The sequence below is a fragment of the Bufo bufo genome, chromosome 11 (genome assembly GCF_905171765.1).
Source record: "Bufo bufo chromosome 11, aBufBuf1.1, whole genome shotgun sequence".
Classification (NCBI taxonomy): Eukaryota; Metazoa; Chordata; class Amphibia; order Anura; family Bufonidae; genus Bufo; species Bufo bufo.
In genome coordinates, this window is record NC_053399.1 from 14,757,339 (window position 1) to 14,780,242 (window position 22,904).

General features: G+C 46.3%; 1 protein-coding gene across 2 annotated transcripts in view; it reads right to left on the minus strand.

Moving 5' to 3' along the window:
- CDC42BPB (CDC42 binding protein kinase beta) overlaps nucleotides 1-22,904 on the minus strand; it is a 57,567-nt gene that overhangs the window by 21,501 nt on the left and 13,162 nt on the right. For both annotated transcript variants that reach the window (XM_040411948.1, XM_040411949.1), the window contains exons 2-14: nucleotides 18,961-19,052; nucleotides 16,273-16,356; nucleotides 16,098-16,193; nucleotides 15,606-15,754; nucleotides 13,991-14,084; nucleotides 9,363-9,563; nucleotides 7,979-8,227; nucleotides 7,454-7,533; nucleotides 7,081-7,247; nucleotides 5,415-5,534; nucleotides 5,181-5,314; nucleotides 2,841-3,083; nucleotides 570-680 (exon numbers count right to left, since the gene is read on the minus strand). In XM_040411948.1, coding sequence (XP_040267882.1) covers nucleotides 570-680; nucleotides 2,841-3,083; nucleotides 5,181-5,314; nucleotides 5,415-5,534; nucleotides 7,081-7,247; nucleotides 7,454-7,533; nucleotides 7,979-8,227; nucleotides 9,363-9,563; nucleotides 13,991-14,084; nucleotides 15,606-15,754; nucleotides 16,098-16,193; nucleotides 16,273-16,356; nucleotides 18,961-19,052 — 1,820 coding nt within the window. The remainder of the gene's footprint in view (nucleotides 1-569; nucleotides 681-2,840; nucleotides 3,084-5,180; nucleotides 5,315-5,414; nucleotides 5,535-7,080; nucleotides 7,248-7,453; nucleotides 7,534-7,978; nucleotides 8,228-9,362; nucleotides 9,564-13,990; nucleotides 14,085-15,605; nucleotides 15,755-16,097; nucleotides 16,194-16,272; nucleotides 16,357-18,960; nucleotides 19,053-22,904) is intronic.

Sequence of the window (22,904 nt, forward strand, 5' to 3'; positions counted from 1 at the left end):
ATCTGGCATGAAATACAACGCAAGTCAATGGTGCCGGATCCGTTTTCTTGGACACAAGAAAAAAATAAAAATCGGTCTTGGTTATTTTGGAGGTAATACAACTGGATCCATTCATAATGGATTCAGCCGGTTGTATTACCCTAACAGAAGCATTTTTGCTCATCCATGATGGATCCAGCAAAAACGTAGATGTGAAAGTAGCCTTACCTGGTGGTCAAAGTCATGGAAACAGCCGAGCGGACAGTGCTATGTGGTTTTGCAGCTGCCATCCATATCTGTGGCAGTTACTGGCGTGGCTGTCACCGTTACCTTGGCCACCTCAGGCTGCTGCACAAGACGAGCGCCTTCATCTCTGCTGGTCAGAATTCTCTGTATTACAGCCCTGCGCCGCCGCTGATCTCAGATGCACTGACACGGCTTCTTGTCACACGGTTAAAGCAGGCAAAAATAACCACATAATTAACCCATTGCCGACATGTTACATCCCCGCTGCAGTCACGTTTTGTGTTCTGTGATTTGGGCAACCACAACATATTGCAAGGTATACGGGTGAACCTAACGTCTGGTACCTTCAAAGTCTCCAGTTCACCTTCCAGCTGCTTGGAAAAGTTGTCGCTGTGTTCCCGCAATTTGCGCTCCTTTGAGGCTTCGGCACTGGCGTCTTCAAGTTGCACCTCCAGCTGCCAACGAAATGAGGTTGATAAACCTTAATTCTCTAGTAGTAGCAACAATGACAATAATTCAGAGTGGCAATGAGTGAGCAAGGGGGTCCGACCACAGGATAGCTCATCAATATCTGATTGGTTGGGGTCCAATACCTGGCACCTCATCCGATCAGCTGTTTGAAGGGGTTGAGGTGCTCGGATGAATGCTGTACCCTCTATAGCAGGGGTACTCAACTGGCGGACCGCGGTCCAAATACGGACCGCAACCGCCAGTTGTCCGGACCCCGGCCATCCTTCAGAGCGCTCCTCCTCTCTTGCAAACTGTACCGTGCAGGAGGAGGAGCTTACCGGCGCACTTCCTCCTGTCCCAGAGCGCAGTGAGACAGGGCTCCCTCCACATGTAGCGCTCCTCCTCTCCTGCACACTCTGGTACGTGCAGGAGGAGGAGCTTACCGGCGCACTTCTTCCTGCCCCAGGGGCGCAGTGAGAGACGGCTCCCTCCACATGCAGGCACCAGCGCTTTCTCCCTCAGTGCGCTCACAGGTCCCACCTCCCCTGCAGCAGCGGCAGCACATAAGGGAGCTTCAAGCTCCAAAGGACACTTACCTGCTGCTGGAGAGGGGAGGGACATCACCACTGCCACCAATGAAATAAATGTCACATTTAGGAAGGAAGGGGGGTCGTGGAGAGGGCGACAGAGGTGGGAACACGTCACTGACTGCAGGAAAGGACTCCAGTCAGTGTCGTGCTCCCATCTCTCCTGGGCCATCTTCTTTAAAATTAAAGGTAACCTGGGGCATTGGATGCGGACCCCTTAGTTTCAATGGAGCGGAAAAAGATGCAGACAGCACACAGTGTGCCGTCTGCCTCTCTTGTGGCCCCATTGTAATTAAGGGGTCTGCATCCAATCCCCCAATAATGGTAATTGGATGTGGAACAAAACTATCATATGTCTGTTCTGTGGCTTGGGTTGCCACCCGGCCAGTAGTTCACCAGCAAGGCTGGTATTTTAGTTCCCTTGCCGGTGCCAGAATTTTCCTGTAAGGACTGTTAAGGTACTTTGACACTTGCGGCAGGACGGATCCGACAGGCTGTTCACCCTGTCAGATCCGTCCTGCCGCTATTTCGCCGGACTGCCACTCCCAATTGACTATAGCGGGAGTGGAGCTACGGCGCAGCATGGCCGTGCACGGCGTGAGGCCGCCAGACGAAAAAGTCGGACATGTAGTACTTTTAGTCTGGCGGCCTCTCACCGTGCTGCGCCGTAGCTCTGCCCCCATCCCCATTATAGTCGATGGGCACAGAGCAGCGGCACGGCGAAGTAGTGGCAAGATGGATCTGACAGGGTGAGCAGCCTGTCGGATCCGTCCTGCTGCAAGTGTGAAAGTACCCTTACTAATGAGCGCTTCCATCATGGAACGCCCATTAGTACAGCCGTTACCTCCACCGCTACTTGTGCTAGTAAAAAAATAAATAAAATTACGGTACCTCCACCTCCATTTTCTCACGCTGTGGAGAACACTCCCTGCTGACTAGAAGCTCAGGACAGGACCTACAAGACGTCATCACGTTGGAGCACCGGTCCTGAGCTTGCAGTCAGCAGCGAATGTTCACTGCAGCCAGGTGAATGCTAATTTTTTTTTTTTTGCAAAAGCAGAGAAGGGGGGGGGCACTAATGGGGGCATTACTCTTACTGGGGGCACTAATGGGGACATTATTCTTACTGGGGGCATTATTCTTACTGGCCACTAATGTGGCCATTACTAATTCTGGGACTTACCCGGGGCGCTCCACGTGCATGGATCACATGATCACATGGCATCTTTACTGTTGGCGTTCAGCTCGGACCTTCACCTGACTGCAGACCCAGGTATGTGGACCTTTAATAAAACTAGTTGAGTACCCCTGCTCTATAGTATACCAAGCACAGCGCCATACTGTGACTGTGTGTGGTATTGCAGCTCGATCCCATTCACTTGAGAGGGACTGAGCTGCAGGATAGCCACGAGACCGATGGACGCAAGGCTGAGGAAGAGGCTGCTGCGCTTGCCTGAGTGCCATGGCCCATTGCTGGGAGTGAGCCCCACCGATCAGATACTGACGACCTATCCTCAGGATAGGTCATGAATTTTTAACTTCTGGAAAACCTCCTTAAAATCTAGAAAAAGCGGTCACCTCTTTTCTGGTCTTCTCAGACTTGCGCAATTCCTGACGCATGGAGTCCAGTTTCTGCATAATGGCTTCCAGTTCTTCCTCCTTGTCCCGCAGCTGTCGGGAAAGCTTCTGTTTCTGGGAGCGGAGGTTGGCCAGCTCATCATTGAGCTCTGAAAATTCATGAAGGGCGAATTTCCTCTGCTGGTGCGCATCCTTCAGCTCCTTGCTCTGAGCCTTCAGCCTCTCCTGGGCTTCGGAGTGTTGCTGTAAATTAAGTAAACAGAAGGTGAATCCCTACGTAACACTGAACACGCTCCTTTCATGCCGTGGGCACGTCTCAGGAATCCCACTACTGGAGGAGATGGCAGCGAAGGAAAAATCACGAAAAAAAAAAACCCAGCCCCATTTTGACATTTTTATATACAGTTTTTTGTTTTTTTTATCCATATCCAGAAGTGGATCCAGCAGGAAGAAGACATAACCGTTCATTTAGAATTTCTTTTGTATACACTCTTGGCATTTACAAAAAATAAATAAATAAATAAAGCATAAAAAAAATAAAAGAAAAAATGCATTTAGAAAAAAACTTGCATTTCCAAGTGCAGCAATATAACCAGGCGTGGGGGTGTAGGTACGGGGAAATCACCCTTGAAATAAGTATGCTGCTACTATGTACAGGGTGAAACAAGCAGTGAATCTACAGCACAATCCTTACAATATTATTATGGCTGCAGAAATGCACAACGTAGAAGACATTCCAGCGACCCGCCCACCGCATTTCATCCCGACGTAAATCAAAGTACTGCGACAAGCTCCGAGAACAAAGAGGTGGAAATGTAAAATCAGACAATGGGCGCATACTTGTGGTCGAGCAGGTAAACAAAGGCCGAGGTTTACTGTGTGGCTCCTTGTGGTGGAGAAATCGGCGCTGACACAGGTTCACCTCAACTCGATGCCTCTACCCAATACCTCCTCAAAACCAAAGGGAGCGCACTCAGCAATGCCGATTAGAGAGAGGAGCCACGGCGGCTGAAGCAGCGCCACTTTAGTCCATGCTTCTTTCTCAAGCCCTGCTGTGAATGGAGAGCAGGCGGCACATGCGCAGCTTTCTCCATTCACTGCCACGGCTCAGTGAATGGAGAGTATGCTGTACCTGTATGGCTTCCTCCCCATTCACAGCAGGCAAGCCGAACTATCAGACCTTAATGGCATATCCTACTCCAGGGATGCTCAAGCTGCGGCCTTAGCTGTTGCAAAACTACAACCCTTAGCATGCCCTAAAGGCTGTGCAGGCATGCTGGGAAATGTAGTATGACAACAGCTGGAGGGCCTGGTTGGGCATCCCTGTCCTACAGAATAAACGTCCGAAATGGGCATACCCATTTAAGAGGAGGCAGATGAACCATTAGAGTGGAATCGACCCCCAAGAAGCTTAGTAAGTGGCCAAATGAATGCCATCTAAGGGGGCCTCCAGCTCTAAATCCAGGAATGTTGATGATTTACAGTAGGAGTTTTTTTTCCTACCCATCTGTAAGGTTTTACCGGTGACTTTTTAAAGGGATATTGCAGAACAGATGTGAAGCTTACGCAAGACTCAGTAGAAAAAAAAAAAGCTGTCCTCGGTCAACAACCAACTAACTTTACATCACGTATATTGAGATATCTGTCACGGACACTCTGGTGACAGGGGCCAGGAGATGAGAGACTGTCAACACGTGGGCTAATCTGAATGGTTCCTTGTGGATCATTTGTGTCTGTGTTTTGGTAATGACCATACCTCTGGCAGGTGTTGGTTTGGTCATTTAACTTCCCCCCATTTATTACTGCTTACCCCTTCTGGGGGTTCGGTTTATAGCTTCAGTTTCTGGACTAGCTGGTTGTTTGTTCTCCTGGAGCTGCCTTTCCTTCTCGTGAAGTTAAGTGTCGTCTTTTCTATTTGTATTTTGCATGTTATATTCCCCTGTCTGTTATATCCAGGCCTGAGGGAGACTCCTGCTCATCCTTCTGGTGGAGGAATATGTTGTCTTAAGTCCTGTCACTATACCAGGGCCCTACAGGGTGTGTTAGGGCTCTAGGTTCCTGTGTATGAACCTACCTACCATCAAGGTCAGTTCATACTGATAGTGAGTCGGGACTTGGATTAGCGTTTTTCTAGGAGGTGACCACCTCCCTTACCCTAGTTTCCAGGCCTCGGTCCTATCCCCTTCCCTCCTGTGCTCGATGTGGAGTGTTTCCCCACACTCCGTGACAATATCCTAGCGTCGTGACTTCACCTATAGTCAATCATTCTAAAAATGGACAGCTGAGGTGCTGTACTATCAGGAATTCTGGGCACACAAGCACAGGCGGCACCGGACCCACCTTCTGCAGATCATCTCGCTCCTGTTTCACTGTCCTCTGCTGTTTCTCGAGGCTTTTAATCTTGTTTGCAGCCTCCTCCAGCTGCTGCCGCAGAGCGACGGCATCTTCCAGTTGTCGCTCTATCCGGTTTGAATCTTTAAAGAGGAACAACGATATTAACATATATGACAGAACATATGGGCACCAACGATCACATCCCTATCACTGGGCCGTGTCTCTGCTGCCAGGAGATACCTGAGATTTTATTCTTCAAGCGCTCGATTTCCTCATTCAGCTTCCGAATTTCTTTGTCCCGGGGTAATGTTCCCACGGACCGACTGGAGCCCTGGAGGGACTGGACCGCCTGAGTGGATTCTGGAGGTAAATGCAAGAGCAATGATTAAAAAATATTGAAGGCGTCGCCAGCATACCAATGCTTTTTGATCTTCATCCTGGAAACATGGAGGCAGAACTGCCAAGTATAATGTGAAACTGCTTCCGAAAAACCGCAGCAACCCCCCCTTGTCCTAGCAACCAGCGTCTGGCCTCCTCTTACTACCATGTACCATCCTGTCTCTAAGACAAGTGTGGAGATGGAAAGCGCAAAAACTCATCCCTAGCGTCTTCCTTACTATAAAGGGGTCGTCTCACTTCAGCAAATGGCATTCATCATGTAGAGAAAGTTAAAGGGGCTATCCCATCTTAGACAATGGGGGCATATCGCTAGAATATCCCCTCTTTGTCTGATAGGTGTGGCACCTGCACCTACAAGGAGAACAGAGCTGGGGAGAGTTGTGGCTGGAGGACCCCGGGTTTCCCGGGGTCCGTCCACCACCAGGCGCTGCTCCCAGCCTCTCCCATTGAAGTGAATGGGAGCGCACCACGCATGCGCGGCCACCGCTCCCATTCATTTCTATGGGGCCGACGGAAATAGCCGAGCCAGTGTGCAGTGTGTCCTCAACTTTCTCCACTCCGTTCTCCTTGTAGGCGCGGGTCCCAGAGGTGGGACCCGCACCTATCAGACAATGGGGGCATATCCTAATGATATGCCCCCATTGTCTAAGATGGGATAACCTCTTTAATACAAGGCACTTCCTAATGTATTGTGATTCTTCATAGTGCCTCCTTTACTGGCCTGATTTATTTTTCCATCACATTAGACACGGCTCGTTCCCAGGGGTTACGACCGCCCTGAAATCCAGCACTAGTGGCCGTGCTTGCACACTATAGGAAAAAGCTCCAGTCTCTCTGGTGGCAGGGACCTTGGGCATGCATGCGCTCCTGTTTCAGCTACCTTGTATCTGCTCTGCAGGGTGGCCATGACCCCTGGATATGAGCCGTGTATAATGTGACGGAAAATTTAATCCAGCCAGCAAAGGAAGTAATATGGAGAATCACAATACATTAGTAAGTGGTTTGCATTAACTTTCTCTACATGATAATTTGCTTAAGTGAGACAACCCCTTTAAAAGTTGACATTTCTTAGATGCACACGATTTCCCAGATTGAAGCCAAGTCTGCAAACCGCACATCATGCCTCAGCATCCCCTGGGAGTCTGCAAGGGAAGTACTCCATAAAGGACTCCTGGGGGACGCTGCAGCTATGCTGTATGTCCAGGCTTAGCTGCAAGTAGGGTACATCTCAGAACTCGAGCAGTTGAATCAGACACAATGCACACAAGACTAGTGGACTGTTAGGATCCCTTTAAGTTATTCCTGTACTTCTGGGACCACACTCTTCTCTCAGGATCAGAGGGTATTATAGCGTTCAGTCAAACGGTATCTTTGCAATCAAGGTACATTTTTAGAACATGTGGAACATGTATGTGCATCCTCTGCTCCACAGAGAATTTGGGGGGACTTGGGGGCCACCTATTCTTATGATCAATGTGGAGCCCAGCGCTCGGGGTCTCTCACTAACCCTGCAGCTTCCTGTTCAGCTCCAGCTTCTCCTGCTCCAGTCTCCGGATCCTGCGCTCGTAGGCGTCGATCTGCAGGCTGTTCTCCAGGCCGCGCTGCACATCCTCGTCTTTGGTCACTGCGTTTGTGTGGATGATGTCCTTCAAGGAGCCTCGGTCAGAAAAGCAGCTGAAAAAACCCCAAAAGTAATTGGACTAAGGAGATATGGGCTGTGTGTAACCATTATGGGGGTGAGCAAGACATTCCCCAGGAAGTTCACCCATAATACCAGGACCATGTGGCTGCTATAGGGATGAGGGTGTTCTCTTATGACCCTCATTCCACTAAAGTGGCGGCAGCGGATCACTGCAGATACCTTTCATAAGAGGGTTTACCTGTCAGTCGTGTATGTAAATCCCACAAACGGTAGGTGGAACCCCGAAAATCCACTGTGTGTACTTGGGGGGACCATTTCCTGTAATGGATAAAGAACATTAGAGCTATATGGCTAAATACATAAAAAATAAAGGTCTGTATTGTCTATTGGTGTTCCATTTCCTGTCCCAATCCCTTCCCATGCTTTACACTGCAGCTCTGCTTGTTCAGATTGTCTGCTGTGAAAAAATGTGGAGCAACAAGGACAGAATGACTAGAGCTACAAGTGAACCAGCAGAGAGAAAAAGAAGGACCCCGCTGCAAACACATTCATGCCTGTCCTTTACCCTGAATGTCCTGCACCCCACAGCACCGGACGCAGCCCTCAGAGGTCCCTGGTCACCACTCCATTAGCTAAACATGCCTTAAAGGGGCAGGCTAGTTCTGGACAACGGCTTTAAAATATGCTTCCACCCCATCCTCCATATTGAGGTCATGCCACCCTCCATATTGCATCGAGATCACCCCCATCGTCCGATACTTACAGGATTGCGGAGGATGTCATCATCCACATCAAAGTTGGACGTGTCGGAAGGACTGCTGACGTCCGGAATGTATGGGGCCTCCATGTTGCGGATGTTTTCCCAGTCGATCCCTTCAAAAAACTTGTGGGTCTTGAAGTCGTCAATCCCGTTCTGGCCGAGCCTGCGCTCCCGGCTGCAGATCAACCTCTGGATGAGATCCTTGGCGATTTCCGACACGTCGGCGATGTGAGAGGGGAACTGGAATCTCTCCTGAAAGAATGAGGGTGGAGGGGGAGGATCAGAGACGATCTCTCATACGTAATCAGGAGGGACTAGTTAATTGGGGGGGAAGGGGGGGGGGTTGCCGGACCACCCGCCTATCAGATACTGATGTCCGATCTTAAGGATAGGCCATCATTAGTAAAATCCTGGAAAACCCCTTTAACCCATTCTTGACATAGCAATTTTCTGTTTTTGCGATTTAGTTTTTCACTCTCTGCCTCCCGGAGCCGCAACTTTTTTATTTCTACGTTCACATAGCCGTACGAGATGCAATTTATAATGGCAATCCCAGTGGGAAGCTGGAAAAATTAATTCCAAATGTGGTGGAATTGGGGAAAAACGCAATTGAGCCATAGTTTTATGGATTTCGTTTTCAAGTCGGTAAAACCAACCCGTTTCCTTCATTGTCCAGGTCAGTGTGATTACAGCAATACCACATTTATACAGTTTTTGGGGAATTTTTTTTCATTACATCGCCATATTCTCACCCCTGTAACTTTTTTCCATTTCCATTCGCGCTCTGCAAGGGCTCATTTTTTTGCGGGGCGATCTGTAGTTTTTAGTGATGCCATATTGGAGAGTGTGTGACATTTTGCCTTTTTTTTGGGGAGGAGGCAAAGCGATGAAAAAAAAAGTGAATCAACCATTAAGATTTTTTTCCCGCCAACTGCAATACAGCATCCAGTATGAGAGCCAATGGAGCGATGGCCACTCCAGTGCTGGCGATTGGTAGGGGGTCCTAGTATTTAGACCCTCACAGATCTATTCATCACCTATCCCTTTAAATAAAGCATGTCCCTGCATAGACCATGAGAGGTGTGGTAGAGGGAGGATTCTGTCACTTTGATTAGTTGCCAGGAAGAGCTAAGAGAGGGAGATGAAGGACTCTCCTGTTCACCAAGAAATGAGTCCCATAGGAGCCAATATGGCGGACATTGGCAGTCAAGCACAGACAGCGGAGGCAAAAAATTTGAGACTTCAGCAGTCTGCAACCTGGGGCTCTCTATCCTCTGAGAAACTACAACTCCTTGCATGCTGAGAGTTGTAGTTCTACGGTGGCTAGAGACGAGTCATTACAATGGCAGCCTGACCACAACGGTGGACAACCAGGATAATTGCTCACCTCATGGTTCATGATCTTTCCATAGGTCTCCACCAGAGACTCAGCGTAGAAAGGGGTTTCCCCATATAACATTTCATACATGCAGACCCCCAGAGACCACCAGTCACACTCTGGACCGTATTTCCCCATCCCGTCCTCCATAGCTTGTAAGATTTCCGGGGAGATGTAGTCCGGGGTCCCCACTGCCACAGAAGACTGCACCTATACAGGAGGGAAGGTGTAAACAGACGAGAAGTTAGAGAGTGGTGACGGAGGTTTCCCTTACGTACAAAAAAGCTATACTTTGAATTTCCATTCACCGACAGTAAGCAGAGATTAAAAATGGTAGCGTTTAGGCAGTGAAGAAACCAAACTATACCCAATTCATAACTAAAAGTCTGCTACAATTGTATCCAGCCTAGTCAATCCTGTGGACTCCCGAATGATACATTGTGGCAAACTATTAGGGAGATTTGTGATGGTCCTCGACTGGAAACCATTGTAGAAAACCTCCATACAAGTTGCTAGCCACTGGATGTCTTCGTTCAGTGACAGCAAGCAGGAATCTTTTAAACCGTATAGGACTGAAACACAAAGTATATGGGAAAGTTACAGAAATTTTATTTACGCGTCGCTTAACCCCTTAAGGACTTAGGACGTATCGGTACGGCATGGATCCCGAGTCCTTAAGGACCCATGACGTACCGGGACGTCATAACTTGAAATCTGTATTCCGGCGCCCGAGGGGTTAATCGGAACGGGATTTCGGCTGAAATCATTCAGCCGGCATCCCGTAACAATGCAGGGGGGGGTCATTTGACCCCCCCGCATCAGCGATCGCAGAAAACCGCAGGTCAATTCAGACCTGCGGTTTGCTGCGCTTTGTGCAGTTTCTGATCCCGCGCGGGCCCTGACCGCGGGGATCAGAAGCTTTAGTGTCCCTAAAATATATATTTTACACCCCCCCCCCTGCACCCCTGCATGATTTTTTGCCGGCGGGTGGTGCAGGGGGGGGGAGTTGTGGGCGGTGGGGGCGGTGCGGGAGGCGGGATCGCGATCCCCCGCCCGCCTCCCCTTGTATAATCGTTGGTCTCTAGTGGGTATACCAGGGTGCCAGCACATTGCTGGCACCCTGGTATAAACGGCTGACATCGATGATGCGATGTCAGCCGTTTAACCCTTTCCATACAGCGGTCCGTACGGACCGCTGTATGGAAAAAGTTAACAGTAAGAGGGAGCTCCCTCCCTCTCCCATCGGGGGGCTGCTGTGCCTTTGCAGCCCCCCGATGGAGAGGGAGAGAGCCCCCAGACAGCCCCCCTCAGCCCTGTGCTTACCCTTCCCCGTCTGCGAAGTTCTGACAACTACTGAGCAGACGGGGAAGGTTCCCATGGCAACAGGACGCCTCTCAGGCATCCTGCTGTCCATGGTGCTGAACAGATCTGTGCTAAAGGCAGAGATCTGTTCAGACAAAGTGTAAGTAAAATACAGTACAATACTCTATATAGTGTACTGTACTGTATTATACAGACATCAGACCCACTGGATCTTCAAGAACCAAGTGGGTCTGGGTCAAAAAAAAAGTGAAAAAAAGTGAAAAAAAGTAAAAATCCAAAAACACATTTATCACTGATTAAAAATGAAAAAAATAAAATTCCCTACACGTTTGGTATCGCCGCGTCCGTAACGACCTGATCTATAAAACGGTCATGTTACTTTCCCCGCACGGTGAACGCCATAAAAATAAAAAAATAAAAACTATTAGGAAATTGAAATTTTGCCCACCTTACTTCCCAAAAAAGGTAATAAAAGTGATCAAAAAAGTCGCATGTACGCCAAAATAGTACCAATCAAACCGTCATCTCATCCCGCAAAAATCATACCCTACCCAAGATAATCGCCCAAAAACTGAAAAAACTATGGCTCTTAGACTATGGAAACACTAAAACATGATTCTTTTGGTTTCAAAATAGAAATCATTGTGTAAAACTTAAATAAATAAATAAAAAGTATACATATTAGGTATTGCCGCGTCCGTATCGACCGGCTCTATAAAAATATCACATGACCTAACCCCTCAGGTGACCACCGTAAAAAAATTAAAATGGTGTAAAAAAAGCTATTTTTTGTCATCTTACGTCACAAAAAGTGTAATAGCAAGTGATCAAAAAGTCATATGCACCCCAAAATAGTGCCACTCAAACCGTCATCTCATCCCGCAAAAAATGAGACCCTACTTAAGATAATCGCCCAAAAACTGAAAAAACTATGGCTCTTAGACTATGGAGACACTAAAACATTTTTTTTGTTTTAAAAATGAAATCATTGTGTAAAACTTACATAAATAAAAAAAATTGTATACATATTAGGTATCGCCGCGTCCGTGACAACCTGCTCTATAAAATTACCACATGATCTAACCTGTCAGATGAATGTTGTAAATAACAAAAAAAAAAAACGTGCCAAAAAATCTATTTCTTGTTACCTTGCCGCACAAAAAAGTGTAATATAGAGCAACCAAAAATCATATGTACCCTAAACTAGTACCAACAAAACTGCCACCCTATCCCGTAGTTTCTAAAATGGGGTCACTTTTTTGGAGTTTCTACTCTAGGGGTGCATCAGGGGGGCTTCAAATGGGACATGGTGTCAAAAAAACCAGTCCAGCAAAATCTGCCTTCCAAAAACCGTATGGCGTTCCTTTCCTTCTGCGCCCTGCCGTGTGCCCGTACAGCGGTTTACGACCACATATGGGGTGTTTCTGTAAACTACAGAATCAGGGCCATAAATAATGAGTTTTGTTTGGCTGTTAACCCTTGCTTTGTAACTGGAAAAAAAATATTAAAATGGAAAATCTGCCAAAAAAGTGAAATTTTGAAATTGTATCTCTATTTTCCATTAAATCTTGTGCAACACCTAAAGGGTTAACAAAGTTTGTAAAATCTGTTTTGAATACCTTGAGGGGTGTAGTTTCTTAGATGGGGTCACTTTTATGGAGTTTCTACTCTAGGGGTGCATCAGGGGGGCTTCAAATGGGACATGGTGTCAAAAAAACAGTCCAGCAAAATCTGGCTTCCAAAAACCATACGGCGCACCTTTCACTCTGCGCCCCGCTGTGTGCCCGTACAGTAGTTTACGGTCACATATGGGGTGTTTATGTAAACGGCAGAGTCAGGGCAATAAAGATACAGTCTTGTTTGGCTGTTAACCCTTGCTTTGTTAGTGGAAAAAATGGGTTAAAATGGAAAATTAGGCAAAAAAAAGAAATTCGCAAATTTCATCCCCATTTGCCAATAACTCTTGTGCAACACCTAAAGTGTTAACGAAGTTTGTAAAATCAGTTTTGAATACCTTGAGGGGTGTAGTTTATAGAATGGGGTCATTTTTGGGCGGTTTCTATTATGTAAGCCTCGCAAAGTGACTTCAGACCTGTAGTGGTCCCTAAAAATTGGGTTTTTGTAAATTTCTGAAAAATTTCAAGATTTGCTTCTAGACTTCTAAGCCTTATAACATCCCCAAAAAATAAAATATCAATCCCAAAATGCTACAAACATGAAGTAGACATATGGGGAATGTAAAGTAATCACAATTTTTGGGGGTATTACTATGTATTACTGAAGTAGAGAAACTGAAAGTTTGAAATTTGCTAATTTTTCTAAATTTTTGGTAAATATGGTATTTTTTTATGCAAAAAAATTAACTTTTTTGACCCAATTTTAGCAGTGTCATGAAGTACAATATGTGACGAAAAAACAATCTCAGAACGGCCTGGATAAGTCAATGCGTTTTAAAGTTATGAGCACTTAAAGTGACACTGGTCAGATTTGCAAAAAATGGCCAAGTCCTTAAGGTGAAATAGGGCTGAGTCCTTAAGGGGTTAAAGGGGTTCTCTGGGAATAATGATTTATTTGTATTTTTTTGCAAGTGCCCGCAGTCCGCCTCTCTGTACACGGAAGGGTGTTACTTACCTGCTCTCCACCGCTCTGGTCCTCTGTGCTGCCTCCTGCATGTGCCGCGCTTACATCCGCCGCAGTATGGTCACATGCTTCGCTGCAGCCAATGACTGGCTTAAGCAGTGATGTGGCCACAAACAGCACATTACCGGTGAAGCGGGAACAGGCGGGAGGCAGCACGGAGGATCGGAGCACCGGGGAGCAGGCAAGTATGAATCTTCTCTTTACGGAGGCAGGATGGGGGCACTTACAAAAAAAAATCCTATAAACAAAAACCCCTTTAAGCTTCAGTTACATATAAACGGAAACCCTCAAGTCTCTCCACCTCAATATATAGGGGGAGCAGCGCTGCAGTATAAGGTGTATGGAGCGGTGGTAACCCGGTGTCCGGTTCCGCTGATCGGATATCGATGAGCTATCCTAGGGATAGGTCATCAACGGTACAGTCCTGATCTAGCAAAGCAGAAAAAGAGGCGGCACTCCTAAATTATGCAAATCCAGTAGTGATTTTAATCCATATGCATTAGGAGTGCCGCTTCTCTTTGGTGGACTCTACATTGGGGGTCAGTTGGACCAAACCCTCGGAGGCGTGCAGCCACCCATGTTGTATCTGTGGGACTGCGGTCCACATGTACATTTGCTTTCCCTTGAAGTGCCTGAGTGGAATAGTCCGTCCTACAGACACGCGTGTTACTTACGGTGCCGTCATCATTCATCTTTAAGCACGACCCAAAGTCCGCCAGGCGAATATGACCGTTCATGTCCAGAAGGACGTTGTCCGGTTTGATATCCCTAAAGGAAAAGGAAAGACGGAATAAGCGAAGGATGACACCTCAGTGCCCAGCCAGGCACCAACCACCGACATTACCTATACCTCCACTAGTCACAGCCAAAGCTGCATGTAAAACTTCCTGTCACTTGGAATGTACATTCATTGTCCCATGGCCCATATGTACTATAATTTGTGCCGAAACCTGTATAAATCATAGCACTGGCGCAGACACAGGCAGAAGATGGGCCAGATTTATCAGTTTGTTGCACCTCTCGCCTGCGCAGGTTGGACTATCATTGAAAAACAAAGGGGCCCTGCAGTACTGTGGGAGATGTAGTCCTGGAGCATGATATGCGCAGACTCTGAACCAGCAGGGTATACAGGGAGACACAGCGAGCAGAATACTCAATGATGCTTTGGATGCGAGTGACATGATCGGCAAAAAAAAATCCCTGCAATGACACCTGACATAGTCTAGACTAATTATATCCAGGGGTCGAGCCTCTCATGATGGCCGCACTGCTCGGCGGAGCCTTCATCTTCACGTAGGAAATAAAGCTGCACTAAATGTTCTCCTCTTTACATTCACGTCGCAGAGAGAGGAGGAGGCCGGCGCAGAGAGAGGAGGAGGCCGGCGCAGAGAGAGGAGGAGGCCGGCGCAGAGCGAGGAGGAGGCCGGCGCAGAGCGAGGAGGAGGCCGGCGCAGAGAGAGAGAGGACGCCCCCGACGCTGCAAAGAGCGCAGAGAGAAAGAGGACGCCCCCGACGCTGCAAAGAGAGGGATAGCTTATCACCTCCAGATTTAAGGCTAGTGTCCCTTCAAAAGGGGGAGACACCCCTGGTTTGTTGAGTGACTCCCCCAGCAGAATAGTGAGTGCAGCTCTGAAAGTATAACATAGGATGTAACTCAGGATTAGTACAGGATAAGTAATGTATGTACACAGTGACTGCACCAGCAGAATAGTGAGTGCAGCTCTGAAAGTAGAACATAGGATGTAACTCAGGATCAGTACAGGATAAGTAATGTAATGTATGTACACAGTGACTGCACCAGCAGAATAGTGAGTGCAGCTCTGGAGTATAATACAGGATGTAACTCAGGATCAGTACAGGATAAGTAATGTAATGTATGTACACAGTGACTGCACCAGCAGAATAGTGAGTGCAGCTCTGGAGTATAATACAGGATGTAACTCAGGATCAGTACAGGATAAGTAATGTATGTACACAGTGACTGCACCAGCAGAATAGTGAGTGCAGCTCTGGAGTATAATACAGGATGTAACTCAGGATCAGTACAGGATAAGTAATGTATGTACACAGTGACTGCACCAGCAGAATAGTGAGTGCAGCTCTGGAGTATAATACAGGATGTAACTCAGGATCAGTACAGGATAAGTAATGTATGTACATAGTGACTCCACCAGCAGATTAGCGAGTGCAGCTCTGGAGTATAATACAGGACTGAACTTTTCATATAGACTATATATGAAATATAAAGTTGAGATAGGAGGAGGGGATACTCCTGTCAGATGTTGTTACCTGTGCACATAATGCAGCTGATGAATCGAATGTAGGGCGAGCACCATCTCAGCCAGATAAAACTTGGCCATGTCTTCGGGGAGGCGGTCCTCAAATTTACTAAGCAGTGTTAGAAGGTCTCCTCCTACATAGTAATCCATGACTAAATACTGGAAAAAACAGACACAAGAGTCATCAATACCAACCGTCTACAATGTGCAGCTTAAGATATAACACAGGAGGATGGCCTGTGTCTCATTCCTCCTATTGCTTTGTAAATTAAAGGGGAGTTACAACTTAAAAATGGGGTGAGCTGGGCGCATGAGAGCGAGGACTCCCACTGCTCCCCAGAGCTCATAAACCCCCCCTCTAGCATTGTTTTGGGGGGGGGAGGGGGGCCGCTGGAACACACAATGTCTGTTACATTGTTGCACTCTGACACAAAAGGAAACTATTTATGTAAATATCTCCATTCATTCATTCCTTACAAACATAAATGTATCTGAAAATTACCAGATAGTTTTCATCCTGGAAGGCGTAATGTAAGGTGGTGATCCACTGACAGTCCCCGTAGACCAGCACGTTCCTCTCCTCCCGGAAGCAGGCCGTCTGCAAGAGGAAGGAAAAGCGCTGAGTGACAACACAAGACGTCTCCCCACCGGACACCTATATTAAAGGGGGCACGCACTTCTGCCCTTTTCAGCATCTCCCATTTGTTCAGGATCTTCATGGCGTAGATGCGCTCCGTGCTCTTCATTCGCACCACAGCGACCTGAGGAAACAAATCCCAATGAGCCTCGTGCAGAAAGAAGAAAATGTCACATTTAACGCCGAGTCCCCAGTCTGAAGCGAGTAGTCACAGCCATCTGCACGGGGGGCCTAGCAACGGATTTCATCCGAGGTGACCACCCTGGCCTTCCACACACATGGAGCTCGCAGCCATCAGAACCGAAGCCTAGTTTAATGAGAAGGCGTTACAGCCCATATTATACTCTGGAGCCACATTCACAATTCAGTGCCGAAATCTCCAAGCGCTCCCCGCTTCTTCAATGTCTGCACGGAGCTTGCTGTGTTGATCTGGAGTTTGTATTATAAGTGAAGAAGTTTTTCAAACGGCTTGAATTATAGGAGCTTAGCTAAGCCGACGGAGCATGCCCATCTTATAGCTTGCTGACTGTTTTCACATGACAAACAGCAGAATAGTGAGTGCAGCTCTGGAGTAGGGATCGACCGATTATCGGCCGATATTGAGGATTTTGAACGTTATCGGTATCTATTTTGCCGATATACCGATAACGTTTGGGGAACACAGATCGCGCTGCTCTCAGCGCTCTCTGTGTTCCCTCCGCAGCACAGGGGAGAAGGAAGCAGTGTCTCCTCCCCCTGTGCTGCTGCTGCTGCCGCCAATGACAGAAGAGAAGACAAGAGGAGGGGAGGGGCTGTGGCCGCTGCGCCACCAATGAAGATAAGCCTCTCATTCATTCATATATACAGGAGGCGGGAGCTGGCTGCAGAATCACATAGCCGGCTCCCGACCTCTATGAGCAATAGCTGCGGTCCGCGGTAGTTAACTCCTCAGGTGCCGCGGATCGCAGCTACCGCTGATAGAGGTCGGGAGCCGGCTATGTGATTCTGCAGCCAGCTCCCGCCTCCTGTATATGAATGATCGAGAGACTTATCTTCATTGGTGGCGCAGTGCGCCCCCCCAAGTCCCCCAGTATTAATCATTGGTGGCGCAGTGCGCCCCCCATCCCAATCCCGGCCAATAGTAAAAACATTGGTGGCGCAGTGCGCCCCCCCCCCCCCCACCCAGTATTAATCATTGGTGGCAGTGGCCACAGGATCCCCTCTCCCCTGCTCCTCCGATCGGAGCCCCAGCTGTGTAAGCCTGGGGCTCCGATCGGTTACCATGGCAGCCAGGACGCTATTGAAGCCCTGGCTGCCATGTTCAGCTCCATGCTGCTGTGTGCACTATGCACAGAGCAGCAGGGACAGTGTGAGATCCTATTTACCCTGATAGAGATCTATCAGGGTGAATAGGACAAAGGTTCTAGTCCCTAAGGGGGTTAAAAGTTAGTAAAAAAAAAATATATATATATTAAGTATAAATGAAAAAGATTTATTAAAAAAAAATACACATTAACAATAAACAAAAAAAAAAATACACATTAACAATAAACATATTAATTTTCAGCAGATTTGTGTAGGAATTTTTTTTTCCTCAAAAATGAAAATTCCCAGAATATCGGTATAAATTATCGGCTATCGGCCTGAAAGTTCACAAATTATCGGTATCGGTATCGGCCCTAAAAAATCATTATCGGTCGATCCCTACTCTGGAGTATAATACAGGATGTAACTCAGGATAAGTAATGTCATGTATGTACACAGTGAGTGCAGCTCTGGAGTATAATACAGGATGCAACTCAGGATCAGTACAGGATAAGTAATGTAAGTACACAGTGAATCCACCAGCAGAATAGTGAGTGCAGCTCTGGAGTATAATACAATATGTAACTCAGGACCAGTACAGGATAAGTAATGTATGTACACAGTGACTGCACCAGCAGAATAGTGAGTGTAGCTCTGGAGTATAATACAATATGTAACTCAGGATCAGTACAGGATAAGTAATGTAAGTACACAGTGAATCCACCAGCAGAATAGTGAGTGCAGCTCTGGAGTATAATACAATATGTAACTCAGGACCAGTACAGGATAAGTAATGTATGTACACAGTGACTGCACCAGCAGAATAGTGAGTGTAGCTCTGGAGTATAATACAATATGTAACTCAGGATCAGTACAGGATAAGTAATGTATGTATACAGTGACTGCACCAGCAGAATAGTGAGTACAGCTCTGGAGTATAATACAGTTGCAGTACAGGATAAGTAACGTATGCACATACTGATTCCACCAGCAGAATAGTGAGTGCAGCTTGTTGTGTAAATGTGGACGTGCCCTTTAATAGTTGTCCTTGAGAGCACTAAACTGCTCAGGAAAGCTGGCATGACTGTGGTTTATGCTGCTGCACTGTGGAGCCAACTGATAAGATACAGGCACAAAACATTGCGTCCTGAATGTGGCAGGGTTCAAGTGTGCATGCCCTCACTGGAAAAAAAACAAAAAAAAACGTAAACCGCTACTTGACTTTCTCTTGGCACATTCCAAGAAGAACCCTTCAGAGGAGTGAAATGTTCTCCTGTAGGTCGGGGCCACACCCCACCTCCGGCGAGCGCCGCGATAACACTTTCTGACAATTGCCAGTCAATAGGTGACAAGTAGCGCAGGTAGTGTGATGGTAAAAGTTCGCTCTACCAGAGGGCCCCCGTCGTGCGACTGCTCCAATATAAAGATGAAATCATAAATTTACCTCTCCAAACGCTCCTCGTCCAATAACCTTTATGATTTCGAAGTCGTCGCGATGCAGCTGCATCCCCTTCAGGAGCTGCGTGAAAGGTTTGGCTGTGAAAACGGAAAAAGGAGAGTAAATCTCAAACCCATCCAATCTCCATGCACTTTAAAGATGTATCCTAGGTTTAGACTACATGTTCTACAACTTCTTTCCCAAACACTGCTTGCTGTCAGCGAATAGAAACACTTGATTAGGAGAAGACTGCAGACAAATCAGACGACTTAAAATACCGCAGTCAGAACGAGGTCCCATAGAAATAGTAGGGGAACATCTGTGTATAGCCCAGTGGGTTTGGAAAAACTACAACTCCCAGCATGCCCTGACAGCCACGAGTCAAAGACCAAAGACTTAAAGGGAACCTGTCACCTCAAAAACCGCCAGCATTACCTTATAGAAGCCCCCGGTCTGTTCATAATCATATGTCTGATGCGCAATAGCTTTAAAAAAAACTATATTTTAAGCGCCATCAGCGCCATCTTGCCGGTCAGCTTCAAGTCAATGTAAGCACGCCCCCTAACTGTCCCCTCTCTTGTTAGATTGAATGCCTGAAGTCTCGTTCATGCGTGGTGCGCTCCTTGGTAAGGCGCGATCCCGTCTACGGCTGCCGCTGATGGCCGGCTTTTAGCGGCGCACCGCGCATGCGTGAGCCTTCTGGCTGTCAATCTAACAAGAGAGGGGGCGGTTAGGGGGCGTGCTTACATTGACTTGAAGCTGACCGGCAAGATGGCGCTGATAATATAGGTTTTTTGAAGCTATTGCGCATCAGACTACCGGATCAAACATATGATAATGCTAGCGGTTTTATATGCGTTTTTGAGGCGACAGGTTCCCTTTAAATGATATACACAGTCCTGTTCTGGAAAGAGGAAAAGCTGTGATTTACAGGTGAAGTAATAACTTGATACCTGGATCAGGAAACCAATGGGTTAATTATTAATCGTACCGCTCCATAAAAATGTCCACAGCTCTCAGGAACGCGATATGGACGAGGAAACGGAGAAAAAGAAAAAAACTTAGCAACTACATCCAATATTCCCGTACACAGGAGCAGTATTATAGTACCGTAGTTATATTCTTGTACATAGGAGCAGTATTATAGTAGTTATATTCTTGTACATAGGAGGCAGTATTATAGTAGTTATATTCTTGTACATAGGAGCAGTATTATAGTAGTTATATTCTTGTACATAGGAGGCAGTATTATAGTAGTTATATTCTTGTACATAGGAGGCAGTATTATAGTAGTTATATTCTTGTACATAGGAGGCAGTATTATAGTAGTTATATTCTTGTACATAGGAGGCAGTATTATAGTAGTTATATTCTTGTACATAGGAGGCAGTATTATAGTAGTTATATTCTTGTACATAGGAGGCAGTATTATAGTAGTTATATCCTTGTACATAGGAGGCAGTATTATAGTAGTTATATTCTTGTACATAGGAGCAGTATTATAGTAGTTATATTCTTGTACATAGGAGTCAGTATTATAGTAGTTATATTCTTGTACAGAGGAGGCAGTATTATAGTAGATATATTCTTGTACATAGGAGCAGTATTATAGTAGTTATATTCTTGTACATAGGAGGCAGTATTATAGTAGTTATATTCTTGTACATAGGAGCAGTATTATAGTAGTTATATTCTTGTACATAGGAGGCAGTATTATAGTAGTTATATTCTTGTACATAGGAGGCAGTATTATAGTAGTTATATTCTTGTACATAGGAGGCAGTATTATAGTAGTTATATTCTTGTACATAGGAGGCAGTATTATAGTAGTTATATTCTTGTACATAGGAGCAGTATTATAGTAGTTATATTCTTGTACATAGGAGGCAGTATTATAGTAGTTATATTCTTGTACATAGGAGGCAGTATTATAGTAGTTATATTCTTGTACATAGGAGGCAGTATTATAGTAGTTATATTCTTGTACATAGGAGGCAGTATTATAGTAGTTATATTCTTGTACATAGGAGCAGTATTATAGTAGTTATATTCTTGTACATAGGAGCAGTATTATAGTAGTTACATTCTTGTACATAGGAGCAGTATTATAGTAGTTTTATCCCTGTACATAGGGGACAGTATCAGCGGTAGTATCACTCATTAGTAATACACAGACTGGAATCTGCAGTGACAATACACATATGACAATGGCCTATAAATAGGAAGTAGACGTTGTTCACACGTAATATCACTAGATTTATGCTACGTAGCAGTCATGAACAGCAATACTGGATTTAACATTACAGCAGATTTTAATGTCTTTTTTTCAACTAAACAATAAGGTTTGCCCTGGAGCCTCCCCGCTTTCTGCGCTCAGGCTTAGTATCTGGTACAAGTCCCTCCGTATTTACTAGGGTCGGGGTCTCCCCACCACCCGGCTGCAGGTTCCACACCTGATGATACAATCCACTGTCGGCTGCGGCACATTTACCTGTTCTAACAAGATCATAAACAATTCTCTCTCATATTTGCAAAGTGACTCAGCGCAGGTAATAAAAAAGTGCAGCGCCGCCCGTCAGCGTGGAAGCTTAAGCCGGTGCGGTGGAGTCACAGCTTAGCTCTTAAAGGGACGGCCGAGGGATCCCTGGAAAACACCTATGTGCATAGCTAGGAGTGTATAGACCGATATGTCAACTGTACAAAATTCAGGAGTCTTCTAGAACTTAATATGAATGTTAAGAGAACGTAAAAACATGGAAGCGGGTCGTGAGAAAACCCCCGGCACAGGCCATTCTGTAATTATCTGATATTCTCTTACAATGTGTCATAATTTAAGTCATTTACTTGCTGTCAGGGAATGGAAGCATTTTCATTTTGAACCATAGGCCTAAAACCTGTATATATTTGACAGTCACATGAGTTTGCTACAAATGTATCCAAACCTTTGTGGACTCCAGACAGATACATTTTATCTGCACTGATACATTGTAACAAACTATGGGGACAGAAGGGAGATTTGTGCTGCAGTTTTTACAAATCATTTCCCACACTGGAGACAATTGTGACAAACCCTCAGCTGTAAGATGGATTTGGTCAGGATGGGTTTTGCAGCCTTTGACTCTGTTCACATCTCTGCTGGTATGGGGAGGGGGGGTCTCTGTTGGACCGCACTTGCTGGACTGAATTTTAAAGGGGTTCTCTCACTTCAGCAATTGGCATTGATCATGTAGAGAAAGTTAATACAAGGCACCTACTAATGTATTGTGATTGTCTATATTGCCTCCTTTGCTGGCTGGATTCATTTCTCCATCACATTATACACTGCTCGTTTCCATGGTCACGACCACCCTGCCAAAAAAAAAAAAAAAAAAAAGCACTGACCTCTCTGGACCACAGAAGCACATTGTAGGCCAATGATATTTCTTATATTGTGCAAGCACGGCCACTGCTGCTGGATTGCAGGGTGGTCGTAACCATGAAAACGAGCCGTGTATAATGGGATGAAAAAATGATATGACAATCACAATACATTAGCAAGTGCCTTGTATTAAACTTTCTCTACAGGATAAAGGCCATTTGCTGAAGTGAGAGGACCCCTTTAAGTCCATGGTGTCTGCCGTTGTGAACAGAAGCCGACCGAACCTAAACAAGATGGTTACCATTCAATCAAAGCAAGAGGAGCTCTTGAAAAACAGAGTTGCAGAACTTTCCGGAGCCAGATGGCAACGAAAGTTTTCGCCACATTGTTCTACTTTGTATAGTGCATTTGCATACCTGTTATTCAAAAAAAAAGAAAAAAAAAGCTGCGATCCCGGAGGAGTGGTGACAATGGCGGCGCTGGGCCTCCTCGCAGTCTGGGCGTGCCTGCACCAGCTGGTCAATCTGCTCTTTAAATGTCAATACGTGACATGCCTGGCTCGGGAACACACCCAGCCGGGGCACAGGCGAGC